At 48.0% G+C, this 24,167-nt stretch overlaps 1 protein-coding gene across 1 annotated transcript; it reads right to left on the reverse strand.

The window, feature by feature from the left end:
• Window positions 1-355: 355 nt before the first annotated feature.
• LOC129382291 (uncharacterized) lies at window positions 356-19,487 on the reverse strand. Its single transcript, XM_055066062.1, has 2 exons — window positions 17,802-19,487; window positions 356-685 (listed from the first exon to the last, which is right to left on the reverse strand). The coding sequence occupies exons 1-2, from the start codon at window positions 19,485-19,487 to the stop codon at window positions 356-358; spliced, it is 2,016 nt and encodes a 671-aa protein (XP_054922037.1).
• Window positions 19,488-24,167: the final 4,680 nt, after the last annotated feature.

Genomic DNA, 24,167 nt, shown 5'->3' on the forward strand with positions numbered 1-24,167 from the left:
CTATCAAGCGGCCCCTGGAACGGGAGCGTCCTCTGCGCTGAGCACCCGGAATGGACGAAGCCTGGACGAGTTCCGCAGTGTCGGAGCACCGCTGAGGGGACGGTGACGCGGAACCGGCCTTCTTGGCGCGCTCACTGCGACGACGACGCACGATGTATGGGATCTTGAACCTTTGAGCGCATTCCTCACTAGCCGTGAATTTGCTGGCCACCACAGAGTTTACACTTCGGGGTTTACACTGATGCTGCTCAACGGGACTAGGGGTACCACAGCCACGGCAAATAGCGTCACCGGGATTGGGACACATGTCGGTGCGATGACCGAGGTGGCCGCACGTATAGCACACGTCGATTTGCTAGCGGTAGAGCGAGCACTGCATTAGTAACGGTCCGTGCTTGACAAAGTTCGGTACACGATGCCCGTCGAACGCGACGATGACTGCACCGGTTTGAGCTATTCTCTTCGCTGCTAAAGCGAGTGGATTATTGGCGTGGACAATCTTGGCATCGATGACGTCAGGGCCGTCTTGAAGAGGGATGCTGCGGATGGCCTCCTTGCACGTAGAGTGCGGGGCCGTCTCGTAGGCACTGAGCTCATATACCTTGCCCGAGATGAGCATCTGCCTCATCAGGACGTAGCGGTTCGCATTCTCGCGCTTGGGAGTACTCGAAACCTTAATATTTTGCTGTAGATTCGGGCATAGAGTATCATGGCATAGATCTTTCTGACTGATGCCAACGGCGGCGAGTATTGCGTCAGCCACCGAACAACGCCAATCTTGGAGATATTAAGTCCACCTCGTGGCCTGATCACAAGCTTGATATCACCTCGAGCAAGTGATGGCTTTCGTCCCGCTCGTATAACTTTGGATTTTTGCGCAGCACTGCCAGATTTGCCACAGCGCGCTCCCGCTGGGGCGATGGCGCATTAGCGTTAACCGTCCGGGGAGATATCCTCCCTCTCCAATTGGTACTTCATCTTGAGTAAGAAATTAAGGGTACCTCGCCTTCAAAGGGCCGGTACGCGGTGGGCAGGTGGTTCACGAGGTGAAAAGTTCGGTCTCAAAGCTCGGGCACGTGCAAGAGGCTCGTGGCCGTGACTTTTAGGAGCAAAGCTTGGCAATCCTCCGTAGGCTTAGCTGGGCGGCCGCCGCGTTGCTGCTGTGTGAAAAATGAGCTCACAGCACTGCGGATGGTCTCTATGAATGCCGCTTCTCGAGCTGCGTCGAATGATGCCGACGTTCTGGCGCATCCAGGTGGCAGTCCGCAGGAAGTTCAGGTTGAATCGGGAGCTCATGTGGAACAAGTCCGCTGAGTTGGCCCCTTTGCGGTCGATTATCATGCGTGCTACATAAAAGTGTTTTTCCGAGTGTGAAAAAAGCCCGCGAATACCCGCAGAGTGCCTTGAGCGGCCAGCGCGCCGTATCCCTCTGTCACCTCCAGTGGGCTTAGCTATTGCGCACGCCTGCCGGCCTTGGTAGCCGCTGTTGTTTCTTCTGGTATCTCGTCGCTCAGGACGTCGGTGACATGCGGCGTTGGCACCGCAGGTTGCTGCTGCTTGCTGGCTCGGGTAGCACGAGCCACTATGCAGTCTCAAGCACCTACATAATCGGCAGCCGCAACCTCGGCAGTAGATAAACATGGCCGTCCACGCAAGTGTACCGCAGACGAAGTAAAAAAGCGGAAGAACGAAGCAAAACAGAGTTCGAAGGACTGCTCAGCGGCGTTAGACTGGACATTAATGCTTTCGCATTCAAAACTTATAAGAAATGTTTCGGTGTCCTGGGAACTTTTTCTTCAGCAGCCAACCATGGTAGTGCTTCTGAACGTGATTCTTCGCTGTTCCTTAGCATGGTATCGAACGTCCTTGCTTACCTACATGTGCAATTCGGCTATTGTGCTATTGTGGGAAATTAATCGTGAGCAGCGAAATATGAGTTCGTCTTTTAGTAGCCTGTAAATTTCCTGATTGGTTTGTTTTTGCATTTAGGAAGAGATGATTTCTATTCAAAAGTAAAACCTAAGCTCCATGTTGACGTACATAAAGCTTAATACTCGTAATTTCTCCCTATGTGGTTCGACAGACTTATCTGCTTCGGTCGTGTACACGAGGACAATGAATAGGTCCAGCTGGAGGTGTTAATTCGAAAGTAGAGTCGAAGGGCGTTCGGCTCATTTGCCATATCGCCCCGGTTGCTGCCTCAACACGAGAATGCTGAGCTCCGAGTAACGCAATCTGGGAATCAATAAAGCAATAAAATGAAACTGGCTGTTGGAATTAATTGAGAAAAAAAAAGAGACCGAGACTGGCCAAACCACGTGGCGAGCCACTTAGTGGTGATTTCTTTTTAATTCATGATTGCACGAAACGGCGCTCAGCTAATGTGATCTACTTCTTTAAGAAAGCTGGCTTTATTGGCCGGACAAGAAAGAATCATCAGATCACTTCAACCATTTCTAGCTGAGATTCTTTTTAACATGTATCCTGCCAGACTATAAGATACGGTGGTAGCTTGGTAGTAGTGGTAGTTTGTAACATAACTGGTGCTCTGACTATTGTTCTTCTACGGGAGGTCTTTCTGTTAAACGCGATTCTCCCAGAAATTTCAGTTATGAACAGCAGTATTGAATGTGTCATGGTATGTTTATAGCAAGCCACAGTTGTAGTTATGTACCGGGCTCCAATGGGAAACAAAATTAGAACCTCTTCTGTCTTCTTAGAGCGTGTTCTCTAGTTGGTAAGCAGCTCACATATGCCTTTTATTATAACAGGTGACATCAATATCAATATGCAATCATGCGACGTTCCGTCAGTCAATTCACAGAAAATATCAACTCTCTTGCTTGTATAAGTTTATTCACACACGCCAAAGGAATAACAGATAAACCTTGCTTGATGTATGCGTTACAAATTTCTACTTAGCTGACTGCATTGCTGGGATTCTTCTATCCGTTCAGGTAAGTGATCACCTTCCGATTTTAACCGCCGCTGTTGCTTAGGGGCTATGGTGTTGGGCTGCTAAGCACGAGGTCGCGGGATCGAATCCCGGCCATGGCGCCGCATTTCGATGAGGGCGAAATGCGAAAACACCGGTGTACTTAGATTTAGGTGCACGTTGATGAACCCCAGGTTCTGGAACCCCCACTACGGCGTGCCACATAATCAGATCGTGGTTTTGGCATTTAAAACCCCGTAATTCAATTAATTGCTTACTCTTCCAATTGTCTGCTGCATTCCCTGTTCGCCGACAAAACGTGTAACAAAATTAATCCTTATTTCGAAGTATTCATGCCATGACCTTTGAAAAGGTTCGTGTGGCTGTAAGAAAATACGACAACCGAAACTCAGCATATGACGCATTTGTATATAAATTTATGGCGTGCTACAAGTAGGCGTTCCCGCTCAAGCCTTGTAACCTCAAATCAAAGAGGACAAGGAAGCCATGGTTTGATGCCAGACTTCTGAAGATGACCAAACGAAAAAAATGAAATGTGTCATTCCTTTGTAAGTACAAGTATAGAAATGCTGTTTGAGTATAAAAATATATAGAAATAAAGTAAATGCTGTAGCATTCGCGGTGCTGGTCGCATTCTACGTTGTAACCTGCAGATAAGATTGCCCCGCTTGCCGCGATATCTTCCTGATTGGCTGCTTAGCCAATAAACGTCATTGTCTTCCTGGCGCTGCGTGGGTCGTCTGTTCCTTGGGCCAGTCGTCCTGCCGCCCTCGACGTCTAGCCGTCGAATACGTAACAACGCTGAGTTAAAATTTGCTAAAAGTGAGTACTATGAAATACTACTCTCTAAGATAAAAACTGACGCCAGAAAAGTATGGGAGTGAGTACAATATTTAGCATCGCATAAAAACCAGTTCTCACAGCGGCGCATATAAACAAATGCAGGTGATGTAACAGGTTGCGAAGCAGCAGCCAAACTGAAGGAGTATTTTGTGATCAGTGCAGCTTATATTGTCCATAACATATCAGTGTGTTCCTGGGCCCTAAAATATTTTATTCAATCTCGTCAATTCTATGTTACTGGCCCCAGTTTTCCCAGACGAAGTCATGAAACTAATAAATAATATCAAGAATAACTCAGCAGCTGGCTTTGACGATAATAAACCAGTACCAATAAAATACGTAGGTGATGTAATAGCTCCAATCTTAGCGCATCTTATAAGCGTAACATTCCAAGCTGGTGCCTTTCCACATTGTTTAAAAATTGCGAGCGTGTGCCCTAATTTTACAGGAGGCGATAAGCTACAGTTCACCAATTGCACACGCATCTCCGTCCTTCCAGTCGTTTTCATTGTCGAGGGTGGCGATATGGGCTTGTTGGTCGGTCATCATTGAAAGGTATTTGGACAGTGCAACAAAACAAGGACACAAGAAGAAACGAAGACGGAGACAAGCGCTTGACTTCGTCTTCATTTCTTCTTGTGTCCTTGTTTTGTTGCGCTGTCCAAATACCTTTCAATGATAGCTTTCCATAATATCTGAGAGTACGTTAAATATCAGGTTACATCGATTCTTCTCAAAATACAACATAATTAATGATACACAATTTGGTTTTCAAAAAAATAAATCATGTGATATATCAAACATGAAATAATTAAAAACATTGAAAATAGATTTTGTACATTGGGTTTATTCATATATTTTGTAAAGGCGTTTGATTCAGCATACCATGACATCTTAATGAACAAGCTTAACAAGTATATGGTGTGCGTGACGTGGGCTCAAGGTATTGGAGGACTGTCTAACTAACCGCTATCAGTAGGTTAGCATATATTATGGCGAATCCACTTATGCTGAAATAAAAAAAAGGTGTCCCGCAGGGGACAATCTTCGAGCCGGTGTTATATTTAATTTACATTATGTACCTGTGTGATATTCCAGTCTCTCCTAAGCTAAAAAAAATTTATGCAGAGGATATAAATATTTTCCTTAATTGACCATCTCTTCAAGAGCTTGAACACGAAAGAGAGAGAGAGAAAAACATTTATTATACCAGCGAGACACATGAATGACTACTTAATTAAACTGTCACATTGGTTGAGGTGTAATAAGTTGCAACTGAATGTTCATAAAAAGAAATATGTGATCCTATAAATAAGCCACGCAAATGCACTACAACTCGGGCGCTATAACGTAAAGCTATTGCAAACTTTTCTATTCCAATTCTGCAATCAGCCCTCCGCGATTGGTCAAAAACTTTCTTGGACCAACCCCACTTCGGTTATCTTTCATGCGACGCCACGAAAGCGGTGATAGCTCCCAATCTGACATGACGTGAACACACTCATTATGCATGATTCAGCCGAAGAAAAGAAAAGAAAAATTTCGATTCGATGCCTTTTTGCCTATCACCCTCTGCTATTGGCCAAAGGTTTCAGGCTGCACGCACTTCACCAGTCTGTCACTCGACGTCACAAAACCGCGAAAATTCATTGCGTCAAAGTGACGTGTACTCGTTGAAGATACATTAATATGCCGAACAAAGCTGGCTTTTTTTCTTAATAGCCGGAGACTGTTCCTTTGCGAAAGGAATAGGAGATGGCTGCGACCGATCACTCAGGCACTGGCTGCTCTCACCTGCCGGAGAGCATGGATTTATTTGCGCATAACAAAACTTATTGCGTGGCCGTGTAACGTTTTCGAGCACTTTCTGAGCGTTTACGACCTCGTTCTGCTAACACTTTTTTGCTGAGGATCCGTTTTAGCGGCACTTTTAATTGTCCGTTGCACGCCGCGGCGATTTTAGTCAAGCCACCGCAAGCTAAGTAAGGGAAAGCGTACCAATCGCAGACGCTGCACCTCCCGCTCCATCCGGTTATATATATTCAGTGCGCTGGCTCGGCCCCATCGAAACTCTCTCCACTTGAGCGTGCTCCTCGCCTCTTGCCAGCCAGTTAGACAAGAAAAACCGCTCAATTTAGGCAATCTTATTCGTTTTGAAAGCAAACAAAAGTTACCTCCTATAAAGGAGGAGAGCGTTTGATTGAGCTGTTCAGGCAACGCGGTGGGTCACCACCCTAAGCTTGCGTCGGCGCCTACGTAAGTTTGACGTCAGGAAATTGGTAGAAAAAACATATTGGAATAGTTTTACACTATCGGGCCTCTGTTGTGTTTGAGGGCAAAAAACTGGAACAGGTAGAGCGCCAAAAATTCTTAGTGGTCTGTTTTCGTGAGAGTTTAGCGTATAATAAGCACATAGAAAAGCTCCTAACAGAATTGAGTAAAAACTGTAGGGTGTAGATAGAAAATTAGCTCCCTCCTACCTATAAAGAGAAAGATAAGATAATGCAGAGAAAGGCAGGGAGGTTAACCAGAGGTAGTTCCGGTTGGCTACCCTGCGCAGGGGGAAGGGTTAAGGGGGATAAAAAGAAAAACAGAGTGGAAGGAGGAGATAGAAAGAAAGAGAGACAAGCACGAACAAAGCGCGTACACTACAGAGCGGTAGGGGGCGGCATTTTTAGTCTGTCGTGAAGCCCCGTAGACCGCAGGAACCTTAATAACGCGAGTAAGGCCTTCAACGCGGGTGTTCTTTCTGAGCATTACTTAAATGGCTGAAAACTTAATTATATTAGGCGCTCTTCTATTCCAGGCTAATATATTGTGTTCTAGGGGGAGGGGGGGGGGGGCTCAACCACGCAAAATAATTACAGAAAGTTATTATTAGTGCAGAAGCAAATGTTAAGAACAATTGAATGATACCACGGGCTGATTAGAGACTAAAATATAGGACAAATCTTTAAAAAAATATTCTATGCTGAAGCATTGTTAAATCGCCTAGACAACCTCAATGGCACCAGTGTTGTTTTTACAAATGATACTTTCAAATTTGTTTTGATAGAAGATGATGTTGAGTTAGCTTTTTAGCACAGAATTAGCTTTATTTCGTTTTTTATTCTTGCCTCTGGTGATTATTGTAGTTTTGCAGTTATATGTTTGTATACATAGTTTGTGTCAGTATAGTTTACGTATATATATATATATATATATATATATATATATATATATATATATATATATATATATATATATATATATATATATATATACATATATATATATATATATATATATAGTTTCCAAAGTGATGCACAGTAAACTGTAGTTCTCTTTTATTTGGTATTATTATTACTTTAGTGTACTTGCCTGTTTTTGACCACCATGCTACTATTGCATGCTTTTGCTTGTTGTCTTACTTGTCGAACGGCGTTAGGAGCAGGGGCCTTTGTCAGGATGTATAGCTTTTAGTTTCGGCTGCCGCTCCTGTAAATAAGAAGGACAAATAAACTGAATCTGAAACAAACCAGTAATGAGCTGTTCGTCTGTATGCTGTCTGTTTGCTCAGCAGATTGTAAAGTTTAGTCTCCCGGCTCCTAAACGTATAGTCGCTTCATTGAAGCATGCACTTGGCGACCAATCCAAGAGAACAGCTTAGAACGGTCAGGTTTCACCAGCAAATCCAACACTCGGCGACGCCAGAGCGCTAGCCCGACTCAGTCAAGCGTCAAAGAATTCAATTTGAAGGCTGAAAGCGGAGATCTGCTGCCCTTATTTGGACCCTCAAAGTATCCCGGCCTGACTACATTCTTATGCGCATAATTTGGAGACTGCTTGTACTAACAGCGCCGACACGAGTTCGCGACAGAGTTTCTTCGAGCAGAGCTCACTCGAACGGATAGTGAGTGAACTCGCCGACAAGACAGCGGCGGCGGCTACGCGCCAAATTTCCCCGAGCGTGAAAGCCGGACAGTGACGACGAGTGTTGCACGGTTAGGTTGTTCCGGACAGCGCTCGGCGAGTCTGGCGCTTGAAGAGGGTCTACGGCACTGCGCAGTATACGTGGTGCAGCCGCGCCGGCGCTAATCTCTGCGCGAGGGAGTGAGCTGTGGGCGTGAACGAGCAAAGGGAGGGTGGGCGAGTGAGGGAGTGGCTGGCTGTATGACTGGGTGAGCCGGTGAGTGAGTCGCGGGAGTTATGTTGTGGCGCAGTTTGTCGTAAAGTGCCACTGTCGAGCCAATTGAGCCCCACTTGTGCTCCACATAGTTATGTATGGCGCTTCGTATACTTATGCAGTCATAGTCGTAATACAAGATAAGTAAGGCTGTTCTCTAGCCGAACAGGTCGACCAATCACATAGGAGGACGCACGCAACCGAGGTCGCCGCCAGTGGGTTCCTTGCGCCACCACCAGACGGTGCTCGCCTCTACGCATCCGTGTATTTAGATTATTGGTGAAAAGAAAAAAAAACCCGGAAGATATTGATGCGACTTTATCTTTTACACGCACAGGTAGCGGTTCAAGGTAGATAGTGAAGTGCTGAGGTAGAGAACAAATATTAACGATATGTATACAAAAATGCTAGGATAAAAAGCATGTGCATCATATCGGAGTAATTCAAGCAGGCTTGGTGACTACTTTTCACCGAACCGTTTCAGAGAAGTTGCCAATAACTCATCATGCTGATCACCATCGCAACAGCGGCGGCCGTGTGGGGGCAAGGAAAGAAAAAAAGGAACCATAAAAATGCCCCGATGCCCCGCGAACGGCACGAAGCGCGCGTCTCGCGTTCGACGGCCAGGTCAGTGGGCCGTTTGCCCGCGCCATCTGCTTTGTCGCTGATTGCCAAGAGAGTTGTGACTATGCTTGTCGCTCTAAACATTGGGTGCACACGAACTCGTGTTTCGCCTCTTTATGCACTCGCACCAAGCTTCGCTATATGTAGATGCCAACTCGTTGGATCTGCTGTTTTGTTAATTAGGTAAAAATTTCAAAGTGCAACGTTCGTGTCGCACTTCACTTTCGTGTTTTCAAACTGCCACACGCTGTTTGATATAGCACGATTGCTTCCATAGCTGTGCTATACGGAATGGTTATTGACGCTCTGAAATATGACTGCTTTACCAACTTGGATTGAATGAAGCCAAAATGATGGCTTTGTTCGGAACATTACCTGTGCTAATTAGAACTGGTATTCGGCATGGTAGCTTTCCGAGCATCTTGTCACTGGTCACACTCTTTTCTAAAGCGAAGCTTTCTTGCCGAGTTCAAGGCACTTTCTTGTAGGTATCTGGCCTCTTATGCTGAATGCGTTTAACGGGGTCGTTGTGCCATCTAGGAACGGTTCCGGAAAGAATTAGTTCACCGCTTCAGGCATAGAGTCTCAATCAATATTTACTAGAGGGAACCGTGGCATTAGTGTTTATGGGAGCTGCAAGCTGGGCGACTCAGCTAGCATGGGAATCACGGTTAGTGCATGATTTGCCTAAACTTCGTCCTTTTGGCTTCAAATGGTTTTGCGACTTTTCAAACTCATCATTTTCAACGAACTACGGCGTTATAAATCATTAAAGAATTGGCGATTTTTCCCGAAAGGCGAAACACTGATTGTGATAGCAAATTAATGGATAGCTGTACGAAGTAAGGATAGTAGATTTAGCTGCCGTATAATCTTGTTACCTAAATTAACGATGATAGGATGTGTAATTGTGACTGAACGAGGACGTAGGAAGAAACAGACACAAAAAGACAGCGCTGTCTTTGTGTGTCTACTTCTTACGTCGTTGTTCAGTCGCGCTTACACATTCTATCATGGATTCAAACCAACTAGCCCGCCAACGTGTCTTAACTAAATTAACCAGCACGGCGTCACGCGCACAGGTAAACATGAACACATCTCGCTCAATGAGCGCGGAAACTCGCTGTCAAAATTCTGGAGCGAGGAATCGCAGCAGCAGCAAGCGACTTGACCTTCATGCATCTCTAGCTACCGGCACTACGCGCTACCGGCACTACGCGCACTCTGCAAACATCGCAGATCGCTTTGAAAATGAGGCCCACACGGGTGCGCATTTGGCCACGTCGCAGATCGCTTGCTTTCAAGACACACGAGCGCCGGCAGCGAGTCCCTACAGCGTCCGCCAAAGGCGTCTACTACGGCGTCCGCGATTCGTGTGGCGAACGCCGTAGAAGACGCCGCGGTTATCTCCACTCTGTGCGGCGGGCGAGAAGGACATCGAAGCACTCTAACAGCCACCTGGAGAAGAACGCCCCTCCTCAATAGCCTGAGCCCCCTGCCATATTGTTGTATGAAATTCTATGCCCCCTGCCTCGCGCGCGACAGGTGAGGGCCGCATCCGGGCAAAGCCACCTACTTTGATCCGGGCCTCGTTCCTCGCTCGCGCACGGTAGACTGAACAGCGTTCGCCAGCTCACCCTCGCAAGCTTTCACTCGCACATACAGCACACGGCACGCGGCGACGGTGTTATCGCCCTTGTACTTTATACGGAACCTCGCCGCGACGGCAGAAATGCGCCTGGAGTGTCTATATAATTGCTATCGCAATAAAAGCATTAAATTGTGCGACGGCACCGTTCGAACACAGTGCCCTTAGCATAGAAGGCAGATATTGAAACCATTACGCCAGGGACGCATGCGTCGACAAGCGGCACAGACCACCCTTTCTCGTGGGCGAGCCAGCACGTTGAAGGGCTTGGATCTTTTCGATCTGTGGTTGCACTAGAAAGAACCGACGCTTCAGAAACACCACGAGTGCAACAAGACACTATGGATCACCACTAAAAATGTAAACAAATAATATATCGGGGATATATAGCATTAAAAATATGTGTAACTAATATCCAATATGTCTATAAGTCACTGCAAAAAGACAATAATTTCTTCGTATAACAGGCTGCTCTTTAATATTAATATTTATACCCCGTAAACAACGCTTCATATATACACACATGTATGGTTCATGAACCAATTACACTAAGAATTCTTCGCTTTATGTAGACTTCAACTGGAGTTGAGTCTGTCTTCTATTTTTTTCTTTCTCGGGAACATTTACTGCAAGGTATATGGGGAATGAAATAATTAAAATAAAATAAAGACTTGTGACTCAGCTTCGTGCAGGAATTGAACCAATGTTTCTACAAACTTATTCGCTGTCGCTGCTTGGGTTTTGCAGGCGAAGCCCACCTTGCTGACAGGACTGTCCTGATGAGTGTTTACGACGTTTGTTCTGCATGTAATGTAAAATGACGCGCGAGTATATTGAAGCCGGTGCGTTGGCGGCACACAAACAAAGTCATAACTTTAGAGCGTATAAAATTTATTGGTAAGTTGTATTGCTATTCTAACGACAATCAACGCAGGCGCCATAAGTTAACGACCAGGTTTGGGGCAGTGGGAAGAAGAATTGTGTTAAATTACGGATGTATTAATGCAGGTTTGCAAGAGCGAAATCTGACCGATCGGCGTCCGCACACACTTGCGAAATAGACGGTTCGCAGGTTTGTACCGGAACAGAGCATCACGCAGATTCTAGCTGCAGATAAAATAACTTTTCAGCTTGCTTCTTGTAGGTGGAACCCTAAGTTTCTGTTGTTATGCGTATGCTATTCTGCGGAGTCGGCGCGTACGCAGATCACGTGTTGTGGCGCCCAGGGCACTGTACCGAACTAATGGGACGGAGCGGCGTTTCAGCCTTCGCTGTCCGCCCCTTGTCGAGCGGGTAATGCAGGCGTCTGCGGGAACCTCTCATTATTCAGGGCTTGGCGCGGACGCAAGGCCTGACGTGTCCTGTCCAGTCGCTTACTTTGACATGCAGATGCGGGAGCGCTGTCCTGTGGCTCAAGCGCTTGCATGTGGAGGGGTCACAGCGCGACGGGCTTCGGCGTGCGCTCCGGAGGATTTCGAGCGCTTGCGTAATCGATAGAGGAGCCGCTCGGACAGCGCGGGCAATCTCGCATACCTTCTCGCTAGTTTGAACGCGGATAGTTTTACGCTGGCCTGCCTCACGTGCCTCATAAAGTTAGCATGCGCCTTGCACGGAGCGTCTGCCCCTATGCGAAGCGGGACGGATTAATGTTAACAGCCTGAGAATTCGAAGTAGTTGGGTCAATATTGAACATTTAGAAAACATTGACATCATTTGAACATGCGAGGACTTAGTGCGTGCTTCAGCGCAGGTGAGATCAAGAGCGTGAAAAAATCGTACGAAAAAGGCCTAAGAAGGAAAGAGTTGAAGGCGGAAAAAACGCCAGGAAGAGCCAACAACAGAGCGAGCCTTTTCGTGGTGTTTCGTCCACGATCAACATGTTCCATTATAATTAACTAAACCAACGCCATGTCGTATTCAAAGCACTAGAAAGACGGCTAAATTCTCAGGTCGTGGGCCGTGTTAGCAGCCGAGAGAAAGAAGACATTTAATATATATCTGATCTGAGAACAGTGCGGGCTTGCTGGCTCGTTGCTTCACTGTGCTTTAAGTTATTCATCCATGCTTTAAGTTATTTTGCGCACCAACATTGATTTCGCTTCGCAATAAGAAAATCAATGGACCGCGAAATTTCGGGGCCATACCTGCTCCTCCACTACCAGGCACTCGCGAAGACTAGGCTATCCTTCTCACACTAACAACAAAAGGCCGTCTTTTTGGAACTGTCAAGATGCCATCTACTCCAAAAAGACGATAAACTCGCAACGGCTCGCCTTTCGTCGGATACACCTGGATCTCAAATAGTCTAGCCCTGGAGTTATAACTTGTTACTATGTTTCTCTCCTTTCGCCGCCAATGATATTTTTGTCCCGTCTCCACATGCGGCGGTCTCGCGGCTCTTCAGCTCTTCTGCGCTGCGGCGGTAGAGTTGCTCCGCGGCACTCGCACAGTTTCGTCATACGTGTTTCGACAGGCTTCGCGAGACTCTCGGAAGCTGCCGCTGTACATCACAAGTTCACAACCAATGGTTCACGGGCCTTGCGCTTTCAGACGAAAGCGCTGTGCAGTCCCGTGAGGAACGTAGTACGTGATTTCCAAGCTATCCTCGGGGCAGTAAGGTCTTTCATGCGGCCTCTTTCATGCAATTTGTACGCGTGCAACGGGAATGGCCTTCTACAATGACATAGCAGCGCAGCTTCACATCATTGTGAGACCTATCAACTGTACACTTAGGAGTTCGCGTGCTTCTAGCATGAGAAAGGGAACCCCACACATGTGAAGTGGCTGCCTCTAAGCAAGACTTGTGGAGGATCTGCTGATCTAGTTATGACACGGCAGCCTGTGAGTGTTACGTGCCAAATTCAGCGTGTGTGCAGCGAATATTCTGGCGTTCAGAAAAGAGGCAAGGATTACTTTGTGTGGCTGCCGCTTGAAATTACTTTGTGAATAGGAGCGAATAGTGATAAAACTAAACAAAGATATGCGATGGTCTAAGAATATCAATTGCGCATTGTTTTCTATACAACATTAAGTGCGACACTATAGGTCAAATGCTTCTTTATTCAGCGTAGTGTCTAAATAATTTAGGATTATACGTCTGTAGACAACGAGAGATGGCTACCATGAGAGAGAATTCACCACCTTTTGTTGCCGTCATTTTAAAAGCTGATTGTAGATGCCTCCAACTGCTGGATAAAGGATACGAGCTAATATAACGCCTTGCAGAATACTTAATGCTTCGTGCTTTAATATGGAGAAATGTGATCGTTGTCCTGCCGCTATGTGGAGCCACTGTTTGCGCGGTTGCACGACACCTGATAATTATATGCATTAAAGGCCTCGTCAAGCCGTCTTGTGGCTTTGAGTGCACGGTCCTCTAGATCTGTATCCTTTAGATTGCGATGTTGGAATAAAGTGATTTGATTTGGTTTTAAGAGCAGCAAAGATGTGGCACGACGATGTCTTCAGGTACGTCATAGCTTCGCCTTGGCCTTTTGTCCCGCCGTTTTACGACAGATCGACCGACAACGCAACGCAACACCGCTTTAAATCAGGCTAACCGCTGAGTGTTCTTACTTTATACACACTTATCGTGCGTGCGTGCGTGCGTGAATGTGGCCGATTTCGGCGATACTGCAGCGTGAGCTGGTGGGATATCTGAAAAACGGAGTAATGGGCAAATCCTTGACAGCCCCATATTGAAGCTTTGACCGGAGAAAGTCTACGGTTTGCGTTTCGCAAGAAAGCTCTGCCTAGGCACGGGGTCGCAGCTAATGCCGACCGGTAATTCTGTGCTCATTAGCAATCTTCGGTTTGGCAACCTAATCTGACCTCCATTCCACTCGCGGTTGCGGAGGAAGCCTACACGAACAGACGGCTAATTTTTCATTTCTGCTTAAAAGAGGGGAACAATAAAATTTCATCTATAACAACAAGAACAAAAATTGATTTGAGGTTAAATGTAAAAGATCAATGAAATTATGCGGACCCAATACATATGTTTAGATTTATGGTAAGCGAAGCTTTAGTGACCAGGTTTATGTGATGTTATACAGCCGGCGTTGTTGCTTAGTGCCTATGGTGTTACGCTGCTACCGTATTTACTCGATTCTAAGCACCCCCTTTTTTCACGATCGCGATGCCCAAAGTGAGGGGGGGTGCTTAGATTCGAAAAATCTAGAATGACCTCCCGCCCGCTTTCTCTTTTCGCTGCGACGTCACGACGAGACGGGTGCGAGAAATAACATTTTATTTTGCAAACATTCAAAAGAAAAATCAGTGCAGACAGTGAACCAACCGCTTGTGTAGGATTCTCAGTCACTATCACTGCCACTCGAGTTCGCCACACCGCTTGAACCGCTGCTCTCGGTATCCCACAGCAGGTCGTCTTCCGTTCCGTCGAAGTTGTTTGTGATCGAGCACTTCTTAAATCATTTGACCACAACGTCCACTTGGACCCTCTTCCACGCGTCCGAAATCCACTTTGCGATGGTTGATGCGGACGCTTTCTACAGCTTTCCCGTCGGCGTCTTCTTCCGGTCAGGGTTTCGCATCCACTCTTCGTACTCCTGTCGGAGATTGGCTTTGAAGGGCTTGTTGACTGAAACGTCGAGGGGTTGCAGCACTGGCGTCATGCCACCCGGAATCACAACCAAGTAGCTATTGATGTTCCGAAGCTTTGTCTTTAACTCCGGGGTCAGATGGCCGCGAAACGCGTCCAACGGAAGCATCGACTGTTGTGGAATAAGAGACGGAGAACTTTGAACTGATGGAAAAACGACAGACGTCCTTTCGCTTCGAGCGCATCAAGAAGACTGCTTTATTTTTCACTAGAGGGTATGGGAAATGGGAGAGAGTAGTGAGAAGGAGAAAGTCACAATACACCATGCCACACAAGCATTCTTGCACCACGCACGCACCAAAGCCATCGCCACAGGCCGGGCTGCCAGGGTCATGAGTCTCCGGGACATGAACGCTTGAGTGCAGTGGAGCCGTGCGGGGGCCCAAGGACCTGCGTGTCCGCAACTCCCCTGTGTGCAATAAAGTTGTCACCACCACCTCCACACTTGGAAGGCACCACCGCACCGCCGCTCGCCGTTTGTATACAACGCGCCCGCCAGTAAGGCACGTAGTTTGAGGGGTATCAAATGTCCGGCGCCTCTGAGAAGTTCTCCTTGCCACTTCGTCGGCGGCCCGCAGCGCGGGGGTTTATCTGGTGTCTGGCGCCGCTGGGGAGGGGGACTTTTTGGCTCCAGAATGGAGGAAATACAACAACCTCCCCCGGATGAGCGAACTATTATTGAGCTCATTGCTCCACAATCTCCAAGGGATACAGCAGCTGTATCGGTCGCTTCACCTCAGTTCCCCCACTTAATACCAGTTTGCAGGACCGCACCCTGCCGTCTCTACCCTTAAATGTTTCCTTAATTCTGGCGGTCTTCCACATGTGGCGTTTCAAACGGTCTTCCTTCAGGAGCACCAATGCGCCTTTCTTCAGATCACTCGATGTCGTTGGTCGGCACATATGTGCCGATCTGAGCTCCAATAAGTACTCTTTCCGCCACCGTCTCCAGAAACCATCGGCCATGGCAGTCCGGTACTTCCAGCGTCGTGAGAGATGCATTCCACCGCCAGGAATTTCGTCCGGCAGCAGGTGTGGAGGAAGAGTCGTCAACCTTCTTCCGACAAGGAAATGAGCCGGTGACAGCGGTTCTGGTTCTTGAGCATCATCATATATGAAAGTCAGAGGGCGTGAGTTGATCACGGCCTCCACCTCATAAAGAACGGTGGTCAGTTCTTCGAAACTCAAGCTGCTCCGACCTAACACCTTTCGCAATGCTACTTTCACAGATCGCACCATCCGCTCCCAGAATCCACCCCACCAAGCTGCCCGTTCAACAATAAACTTCCATCTGATTTGGTTTCCGGCGAAGTATGACTGCAATTCCTCGACCTGTAACAGCATGAACATTGCCTTTAGATCCCTGGCTGCACGCTTGAATGTGAGCGCGTTGTCCGAATACACCGTCGAGCAAATTCCACGGCGTGCCACAAAGCGTTTAAAGGCCAACAGGAAGGCTGTAGCCGACAGGTCGCTGACAAGCTCAAGGTGGACGGCACGTGTCACAGCACAGGTGAAAATAGCGATGTAGCATTTTTTGCTGTCGCGTGACTGTTGACAAATCAAGGGCCCTGCAAAATCGATGCCAACGATGTCGAACGGGTTTCCCTTTGTCACTCTGTCAGCTGGAAGTGGTGCTACTGGTTCCGTAGCTGGAGGGCAACTTTGCTTGTGACAGACGAGGCACTGCTTGATAATTTTCTTTACGGCCTGACGTCCTCGGATAATCCAATACGATTCTCGCAGCTGTGCTAGAGTATCGCGTACGCCCGCGTGCAGCATTCTCAAATGTTCCTTCCGTATGAGCAGTGATGTGAGGGGGTGATTGCCAGGGAGAACGATGGGATGCTTAGTCTCTTCGTTGTTATCACTGAATTGCAAGCGTCCCCCCACTCGCATGAGGCCCTCTTTGTCGAAGTACGGGTTGAAAGGCAAAACAGGAGAGCTCTTGTGCAGCGGTCTTTGATTCTTCAGGTTTGAAATGTCGTCGCTGAACGCATCTCGTTGAGCCTTAGCCAACCAGTATCTTTCGGCGCTGATTACTTCTTCAGCTCGTAATGGGCCGATCGTCCTTCCTTCTTTGTTGTGGCAGTTGTCGACAAAGCGGCGGACCCACGCGGTTGCTCGCACGACTCTGCTGAATGAACTATAATTCTCAACATTGAAAATTGCCATGGATGACGATGATACTATGGGCATCACCGTCACCTTTCGCTCTTCCATTTGGCACTCCCTAACATTCGAGCTCGGCTCACTTATCATTGGCCAACACGTGTCATCCTCCTGAAGCCATCGGGGTCCTTTCCACCACAGTTCGCTTTCCCGCAGGGCCGATGGGAGAATGCCGCGGGTGATTAGGTCAGCGGGGTTGTCTGAGCCTGGGCAGTGTCTCCAATCCCTGGGATCTGTCAGCGCTTGTAACTCTGAGACTCGATTTGCCACGAAGTGCTTCCATCAGCTCCAATCGGGGTAGCGAGAGGCGTTTCAAAGGGGCCACTCTTGATTTAGCCATGACCAAGCTGACATGTGTTAGTCCGAACGGAGACTTGGTCACAATATATGCGACAGCACCATAGGCCTTCGGGCTTGCGTCACAGAAAACATGCACCACTTTCTCCGTATCATTGTTTCTAAAGTCTGCCGCTATCAGTCTTGGAATAGACACTCCTTCAATGCATGGAAGCTCCCTACACCAGCAGTCCCACTCAGGCTGCAATGTCTCAGGCAAGGGATCGTCCCAACCAATTCCCAACTCCCACAACTTCTGGAACATTACCTTTACGCATAATGTTGTGGGAGCAATAAATCCAAAAGGGTCGAAAATTCTTGCCGAGACCTGCAGCACAAATCTCTTGTTGTCGGCTCTTGCGGAGAGGAAGTCGATGAGTGAAGTTAGGTTGTATTCAAAGTGGTCAGTCTGAGCATTCCAACCTACTCCCAATACCTTTGTAGCTGCAGCATGTCCAGCACCAGCGTTCGTTCTCTCCACATTGCCATTCTCTAAGAAGTTGATGAGATCGCGGTCGTTCGACATCCACTTGTCTAGCCGCATCCCTGCTTGAGACAATATATCTTTGGATTCCTGGCACAAGACTTTACCCTTGTCAAGGCTGTCAACCCCAGTTACAAGGTCGTCGACGTAAAGATGCCTGCGCAGAATACCTGCAGTTTCAGCATACCGTTCCGGCAGGCCTTCAAGATGATGTTGCAACGTTGCGGCCAAGAGAAATGGGCTCGACGTGACACCGAACGGCACGCGAGTCATGCGATAGGTCACCACAGCTGGAAGCTCTTCCCCTTTCTTTGGCGTCGTAGCGTACCAGAGAAACTGCACAGCGTTCCGATCGCCCTCTGATAGTGATATTTGGAGAAAGGCCTTTTCAATATCCGCAACGATGGCAATGTTGTAAGTACGGAAATTGATCAGCAGATCAATGAGCTCTGGGTTTAGGTTTGGGCCACTTTCCAAAACATTGTTCAGTGAGAGGCGATTTTTGGCACTTGATGATGCATCAAATACTACCCTCAGTTTTGTCGTCTGGCTTTCGCGACGAACAACTGCTTGATGTGGCATATAGTACACCGGACCTTCCGACGTGCCGCAGTCCTTGCTGGCTGGCTCTGCATAGCCCTTTTCTATGTAGTCTCTTATGCAGGCGTCGTATTCCCTAATCAACGAATCTCCTTCCAAGAGGCGCTTTGTCTGTGCTTTAAGACGCCTTGCTGCGCACTCGTAGTTGTCGCCAAGCTCGTAAACCATCGAATTCCAAGGGAACGACACCTTATAGCGGCCATTCTCAAAGTTGACGGTTTCTTTATAGTGCTGAAGGACTGCGTCCTCGTGACGAACTGGCTCATGTTCCTTGATACCGATGTGCTCGAGCTCCCAGAAAGACTTTAGCTGTGCTGATATTTCCTTGTCAATTTGTTCACTCACTCCTATCCGCATCACGCCAGCAGCCGAGGAGCAGACTCCTGTTGACTTCCTTGTGCCGACCTGGCCCTGGACTGTCCATCCGAATACAGTCTCCACTGCCATCAATTTGGAGCTGAGACGCTTAGTGGATCCCGTGACAATTTCCCAGTAATGATCAGCGCCAATCAAAAGGTCAATATTTTCGCTTTCGTCGCCCCGCGAGGCGTCTGCGACTTGGAAGTGAAATTTTGAAAGTTGAAGTAGAACAGAATTTGATGGAGCAGCCATGATATCTGCACAGATGCAAGGAACCTCCAGCGCTTCCACTCGCACCTCTTTTCCGTCGTACTGGCTTCTGAGCCACAGCTCCACTCGACGCGTTTTTGTGCGTGTGGTGGCTGATGTCTCACCAAAGGCAAATATTTTAAGTTCCTCTTCTCCCAGCACTTTTAACTGCAGCTTTTCGGATAGCTTGCGATGAATGAAGGTTCGCTGGCTGCCACCGTCCAGGAGAAGCCTGACAAGCGTACGTTCATGTGGACCCTCTGTCCAAGCTCGCGCTGTCTGTAGGAGAAACTGCTGCTCTCCATTGCACATCAAGTCATCTCCCGTGCCTAATGAGGACTTCAACACCGTGGCTTGCTCAATCACCGGTGACGAAGATGCATCCCTTTCATCAGTGTTGCGGTGTCTCCTAAAGTCAGGGTCGCACATTGTCGTTAAATGTCTGCCCTTGCAATGCGCACACCAGAGCCAGCATACAGCTCACTTCCCTCGTTCGTAGCCTCGTTTTTTCTTTGGTATTCCAGACGAAGGTCGGCAGGCACCGCTTTCTTTATTACGGTCAGTAACAAAGTTCCATAAGTGCCAACACTCACGCCTAAAGAAGTGAGGCTGCGTACACCTGTCTCTACTTCGTCGACGAGGCTGCGCAGTTCACCGAGATTCCGTGAGTCACGCACTGGCTTGATGCTAAGCAGCCGTGACATGTGATCTTCTATTATAACTTCCTTTCTGCCGAATCTCTCCTTTAATAGCGAGAGCGCGACATCGTAGTTGCCTTCCGACAAGTCAAGTCCTGCTATCGCAGCCGCCGCCTTTCCTGTCAAGTAGCTCTTGAGGTACTTGAATTTGTCTACGTTTGAGAGGTTCTGGTTAGCGTTGATAGTCGACTCAAACTGACTCCAGAACCCTTGCCACTCTCGAAGCTCTCCGTTGAATTTGTTGATTTCGAGCTTTGGCAGCTTTACGGTGGGGCGTATTTGTGAATCGTTTGCGCTAGATTCTCTTTGATCTGAGGAGTTTAGTGTGCGATCTGATGAAACATTTGTGCAGCTAAAGTCGCGTAGCATGCGTTGTACCTTTGTTTTCGCCACGATGATCTTTTCTCTGTACATTTCGGAGCATGCAATTTCCTCTTCGAAAGCTTCATCTTCAACGCCTTTTTCTACCTCCCGATCTAGCTCTTTCAGTGAGTCTTCTTTAAGAGTAAGAAGATTTAGCTTTTCTTCCAGCTCACCGATTGATGCGCTGTCGTCCATGGTGGATACTTCATTGAGCAGCTTCGTTGTAGAAGTTCGCGCCACGGCCCTTTTTCGCTTGATTCTGTCGATGTCCATCTTTTGACGTCCCTATTCCCGGGTTTCGGCACCAAAAAGATGTTGTGGAATAAGAGACGGAGAACTTTGAACTGATGGAAAAACGACAGACGTCCTTTCGCTTCGAGCGCATCAAGAAGACTGCTTTATTTTTCACTAGAGGGTATGGGAAATGGGAGAGAGTAGTGAGAAGGAGAAAGTCACAATACACCATGCCACACAAGCATTCTTGCACCACGCACGCACCAAAGCCATCGCCACAGGCCGGGCTGCCAGGGTCATGAGTCTCCGGGACATGAACGCTTGAGTGCAGTGGAGCCGTGCGGGGGCCCAAGGACCTGCGTGTCCGCAACTCCCCTGTGTGCAATAAAGTTGTCACCACCACCTCCACACTTGGAAGGCACCACCGCACCGCCGCTCGCCGTTTGTATACAACGCGCCCGCCAGTAAGGCACGTAGTTTGAGGGGTATCAAATGTCCGGCGCCTCTGAGAAGTTCTCCTTGCCACTTCGTCGGCGGCCCGCAGCGCGGGGGTTTATCTGGTGTCTGGCGCCGCTGGGGAGGGGGACTTTTTGGCTCCAGAATGGAGGAAATACAACAGCGACCGCGTGCCTGCAGGTCCATCGAGCAATGATTCCAGAGTGAGCAAGCTTGTTTGGCGGCCTTGGCTACGCGCTCTTCCTAACAAATAGGGGGTTGCTTAGATTCCCATGCAAAGTTTTTTCCAAACTTTTTCGCGAAAATAGAGGGGGGGTGCTTAGAATCGGGGGGTAATTAGAATCGCGAAAATACGGTAAGTACGAGGTAGCGGCATCAAATCTCGGCCATGGCAGCCGCATTTCAATCGGGGCGAAATGCTAAAACATCCGTGTACTTACATTTAGGTGCACCTTAAAGAGCAGCAGGTGGTCAAAATTAATCCGGAGTCCCCCCCCCACGTCGTGCCTCATTATCACATGGTTGTTTGGGCACGTAAAACCCCCATATTTTAATGTGATGCTATGCAACTAAACATGATGTGCGCACAATTTTGTCTATATGCACCCTATGCGACATGTAATCTCATGTAATGTTTGCCTATGCACCGGACATGTCACAACTTTATCATCAGGCAATGTCTAAGCGTTGTTAGGAATGGCCGTACGGGCTGACAACGTGCCAGCTATTTCAGCCCGCTGCACGTGTTCCCAACCAACCGGACGGGGCGCACTTCAGAGAACTGCGAATAACCGGCAGCCACGTGGCGCGGGGTCAGCTCAGGAATGTGCTACTCGCCAGCGCCACCCGGGACGGAGCAGAGTTCTACGAAGCCCCTCTGACGTCGGCTCCGGACCTTTACATCTGTGTGTGTGTGCGGCACTGAAACCTGTGCAACACGTGTATGTGAGCCCGCCTCCTCCAAAAGGGCGAGTCATCTTCGGTGACGTCGAACGATGACTGGACGAACGTTTCCGTTCGCTTGGAATGAAGGGGGGAACAAGTGCTTATAAGCAGCGTTTGCCGGCTGCTAGGGTGTGCTCGTTGTCAGGCTCGAGATGTACTAGTGAGCCTTGTGCTCGTTGTAGTGCTAGAAATGTACTCGTGAACTGCGTGCTCGTTTTCGTGCTCGAAATGTACTCGTGAGCTGTGTGCTCGTAAGCTGTTTGCAGTATGTTAGTCTTGCGGGCTCCATTTGGGAGTCACGCTAGACTGTCGATGTATGTCTTGTTTTAAATTTAAATCGTGTAAATAAATCCTGCTCGCCTAGCCCTGTCGTCCCAAGGTCCTCCCGACAACTAAGACAGCTCCAATCCCAATAGCGTGATGACACTACACCGATCAGAAGTTCTGCCGTAATGCAAATGCCAAATCGTGTGGATGCGCAGCGCGAGATGTCCATGCACCGCAACGTCACGAGGACATGTGTGGTGCCTGCGGAAGAATGGCGAAAGGAGGTGTTTGCACAGCGTATACGACGCGTCTTCTATAAATACGTTTACGGATTCTATGCCTCCTCATGTGACACAGTGGAACACATCTCGAGAATTGTCTTAGAATAGACACATGCCTAGTGATACATATGTACTTAATGGTACAAGAATGTAGTAGCCCCAATATAATGAAATTATGAAGATCAAAGAAGTCGCTGAATAGCATGCGCTTTTTCATTAAGAGGTGTGAGCGCTTTAGGAGTATTACAACACGAGAGCCCGTTTTTCTTTTTTTCCTTCTTTTTTGTTGTTGTTTTGTAGGAGCTGCATACAATGCCCGTAAGGCAGCATGGCAGCGCCTACACATGCAAAAAAAGAAATCCCGAGCACCATTTCGATTACTGGTCGCACCCTGTTTACAAGTAATATTGCACTTGTAATTTTTATTATTGAAAGAACTGACAGATGTATGCCGTGTTGCAACTCATATTGAACGCGATAGTACCTGTTTTATTACGCAGAACCTATGTGGGCTGATTGTTTCTACATTTTAAGCAAAGTGGCATGCAATACAGGCCGCAACGTATACGATGGCACAAACAAAGTCGCGCAGGAATGAGACAGAATATAATAAATTTAAGAGGACGTTTCATATAATAGACTATTGTATTAAAATATTTGTTTGCTTTAGAGGTGCGTATCAGCGGACATTGCTTATGCACCTTATATATCGTGATTTATTGTTTGATTGCGTAGAGCAGTGGTGTGCTGACTCGACTTCTGTACATTGTCATTCTTGTAGCCTGGCAGCGTGCTTATTGGGCAAACCGGCAACTCGCGACAAACACTGGGGAAACAGACAAATGACGGTCCAGCTTAATACGACAGCCGAATCAACGCAGCTGTTACTGCGGTCTGTCGAATGCCTTCACCGCATCTTTCAATCTGAGCCCCTAAAGTGGCACGAGCCGGGCCGTCGTGATGGCGTCCAACGTGCGAGTCTGCTCGGCGGGAGATGCCAGGGCGCTTCCCTTCGACAGCAGCGTGTGCAAACAGGATCGCACAAAGATTTGTTTTTGTGCCGGAAGAAGCACGAGCCAACGGAGGCAGCCGCCAAAGGACTCGGAGCAGGCGCACGTAGAGAGTCGTACCCCAAAGGAGGAAGAGGGGGGCGTGCGTGGTGGCGGCGTCTTTTGTGCCAATCTAATTCGATTAGCTCAGCCTAACCGAGTTACCCTTGAAGCTGGCAGAAGCAGTCCTGGCCTGGAGAAGCAAGAACAAAGCCATAATAAAAAAAGCGAGCGCGGTTCGTCTATTCACCCATTTTGTTGCCGTCGTGCCTTTCCAGCCTGACTGTGGCTTTATTCGTGCTTGATCGAGCCCTGTCTCGCGAATTTCAGACGAGTGAATGCGCACACATATTCAATGAGCGTCTACGCTTTCCGCGAGCGTCTTAAGAGAGCAAATCAGCATTCTGCGTGTGCTTCGCGGGCAGCCGTCGCCACCTCCAATCGGGGCACTTGTTGAAAGTGAGTTTAACTTCGCGCTAAGCTTACGACAAAGCTTAAACACGTACCTCGCGAAAAGTCACTGTCGCTTAATTAGCGTCATTACGAGTCTGCGCCTTCAGAGCTTGATGGCACAAGCGCTTCTTGTAAAGCAACCTTGTTTTCCTGGAATGCACCCTGAAACGCAGCACGCTTTAGAAACATGGCTGTTTCATATCAGTCTGTCTCAAAGAAAATTCACAAATTTTTGTGCATTGATGATAACACATGAATCACATATTTATGCAGTTCGTCTAGTAATATAACTGCACTGAACTGAAGTAATAAAAAAAATCCTGGGCCTTAGAAAGACGCATTGTCACAACGAACGGCTGTGAA

Source organism: Dermacentor andersoni, chromosome 6 (assembly GCF_023375885.2).
Source record: "Dermacentor andersoni chromosome 6, qqDerAnde1_hic_scaffold, whole genome shotgun sequence".
In the NCBI taxonomy this organism is placed as follows: Eukaryota; Metazoa; Arthropoda; class Arachnida; order Ixodida; family Ixodidae; genus Dermacentor; species Dermacentor andersoni.

What these genes read in the sequence shown, in the direction of transcription:
- LOC129382291 (XM_055066062.1), bottom strand. Translation starts at nt 19,487, where the DNA reads ATGTGCGACCCTGACTTTAGGAGACACCGCAACACTGATGAAAGGGAT. An exon ending in GACATGCTGCAGCTACAAAG is followed by an intron (nt 686 to 17,801) that starts GTATTGGGAGTA and finishes CCGAATCTACAG; the next exon opens with CAAAATATTAAGGTTTCGAG.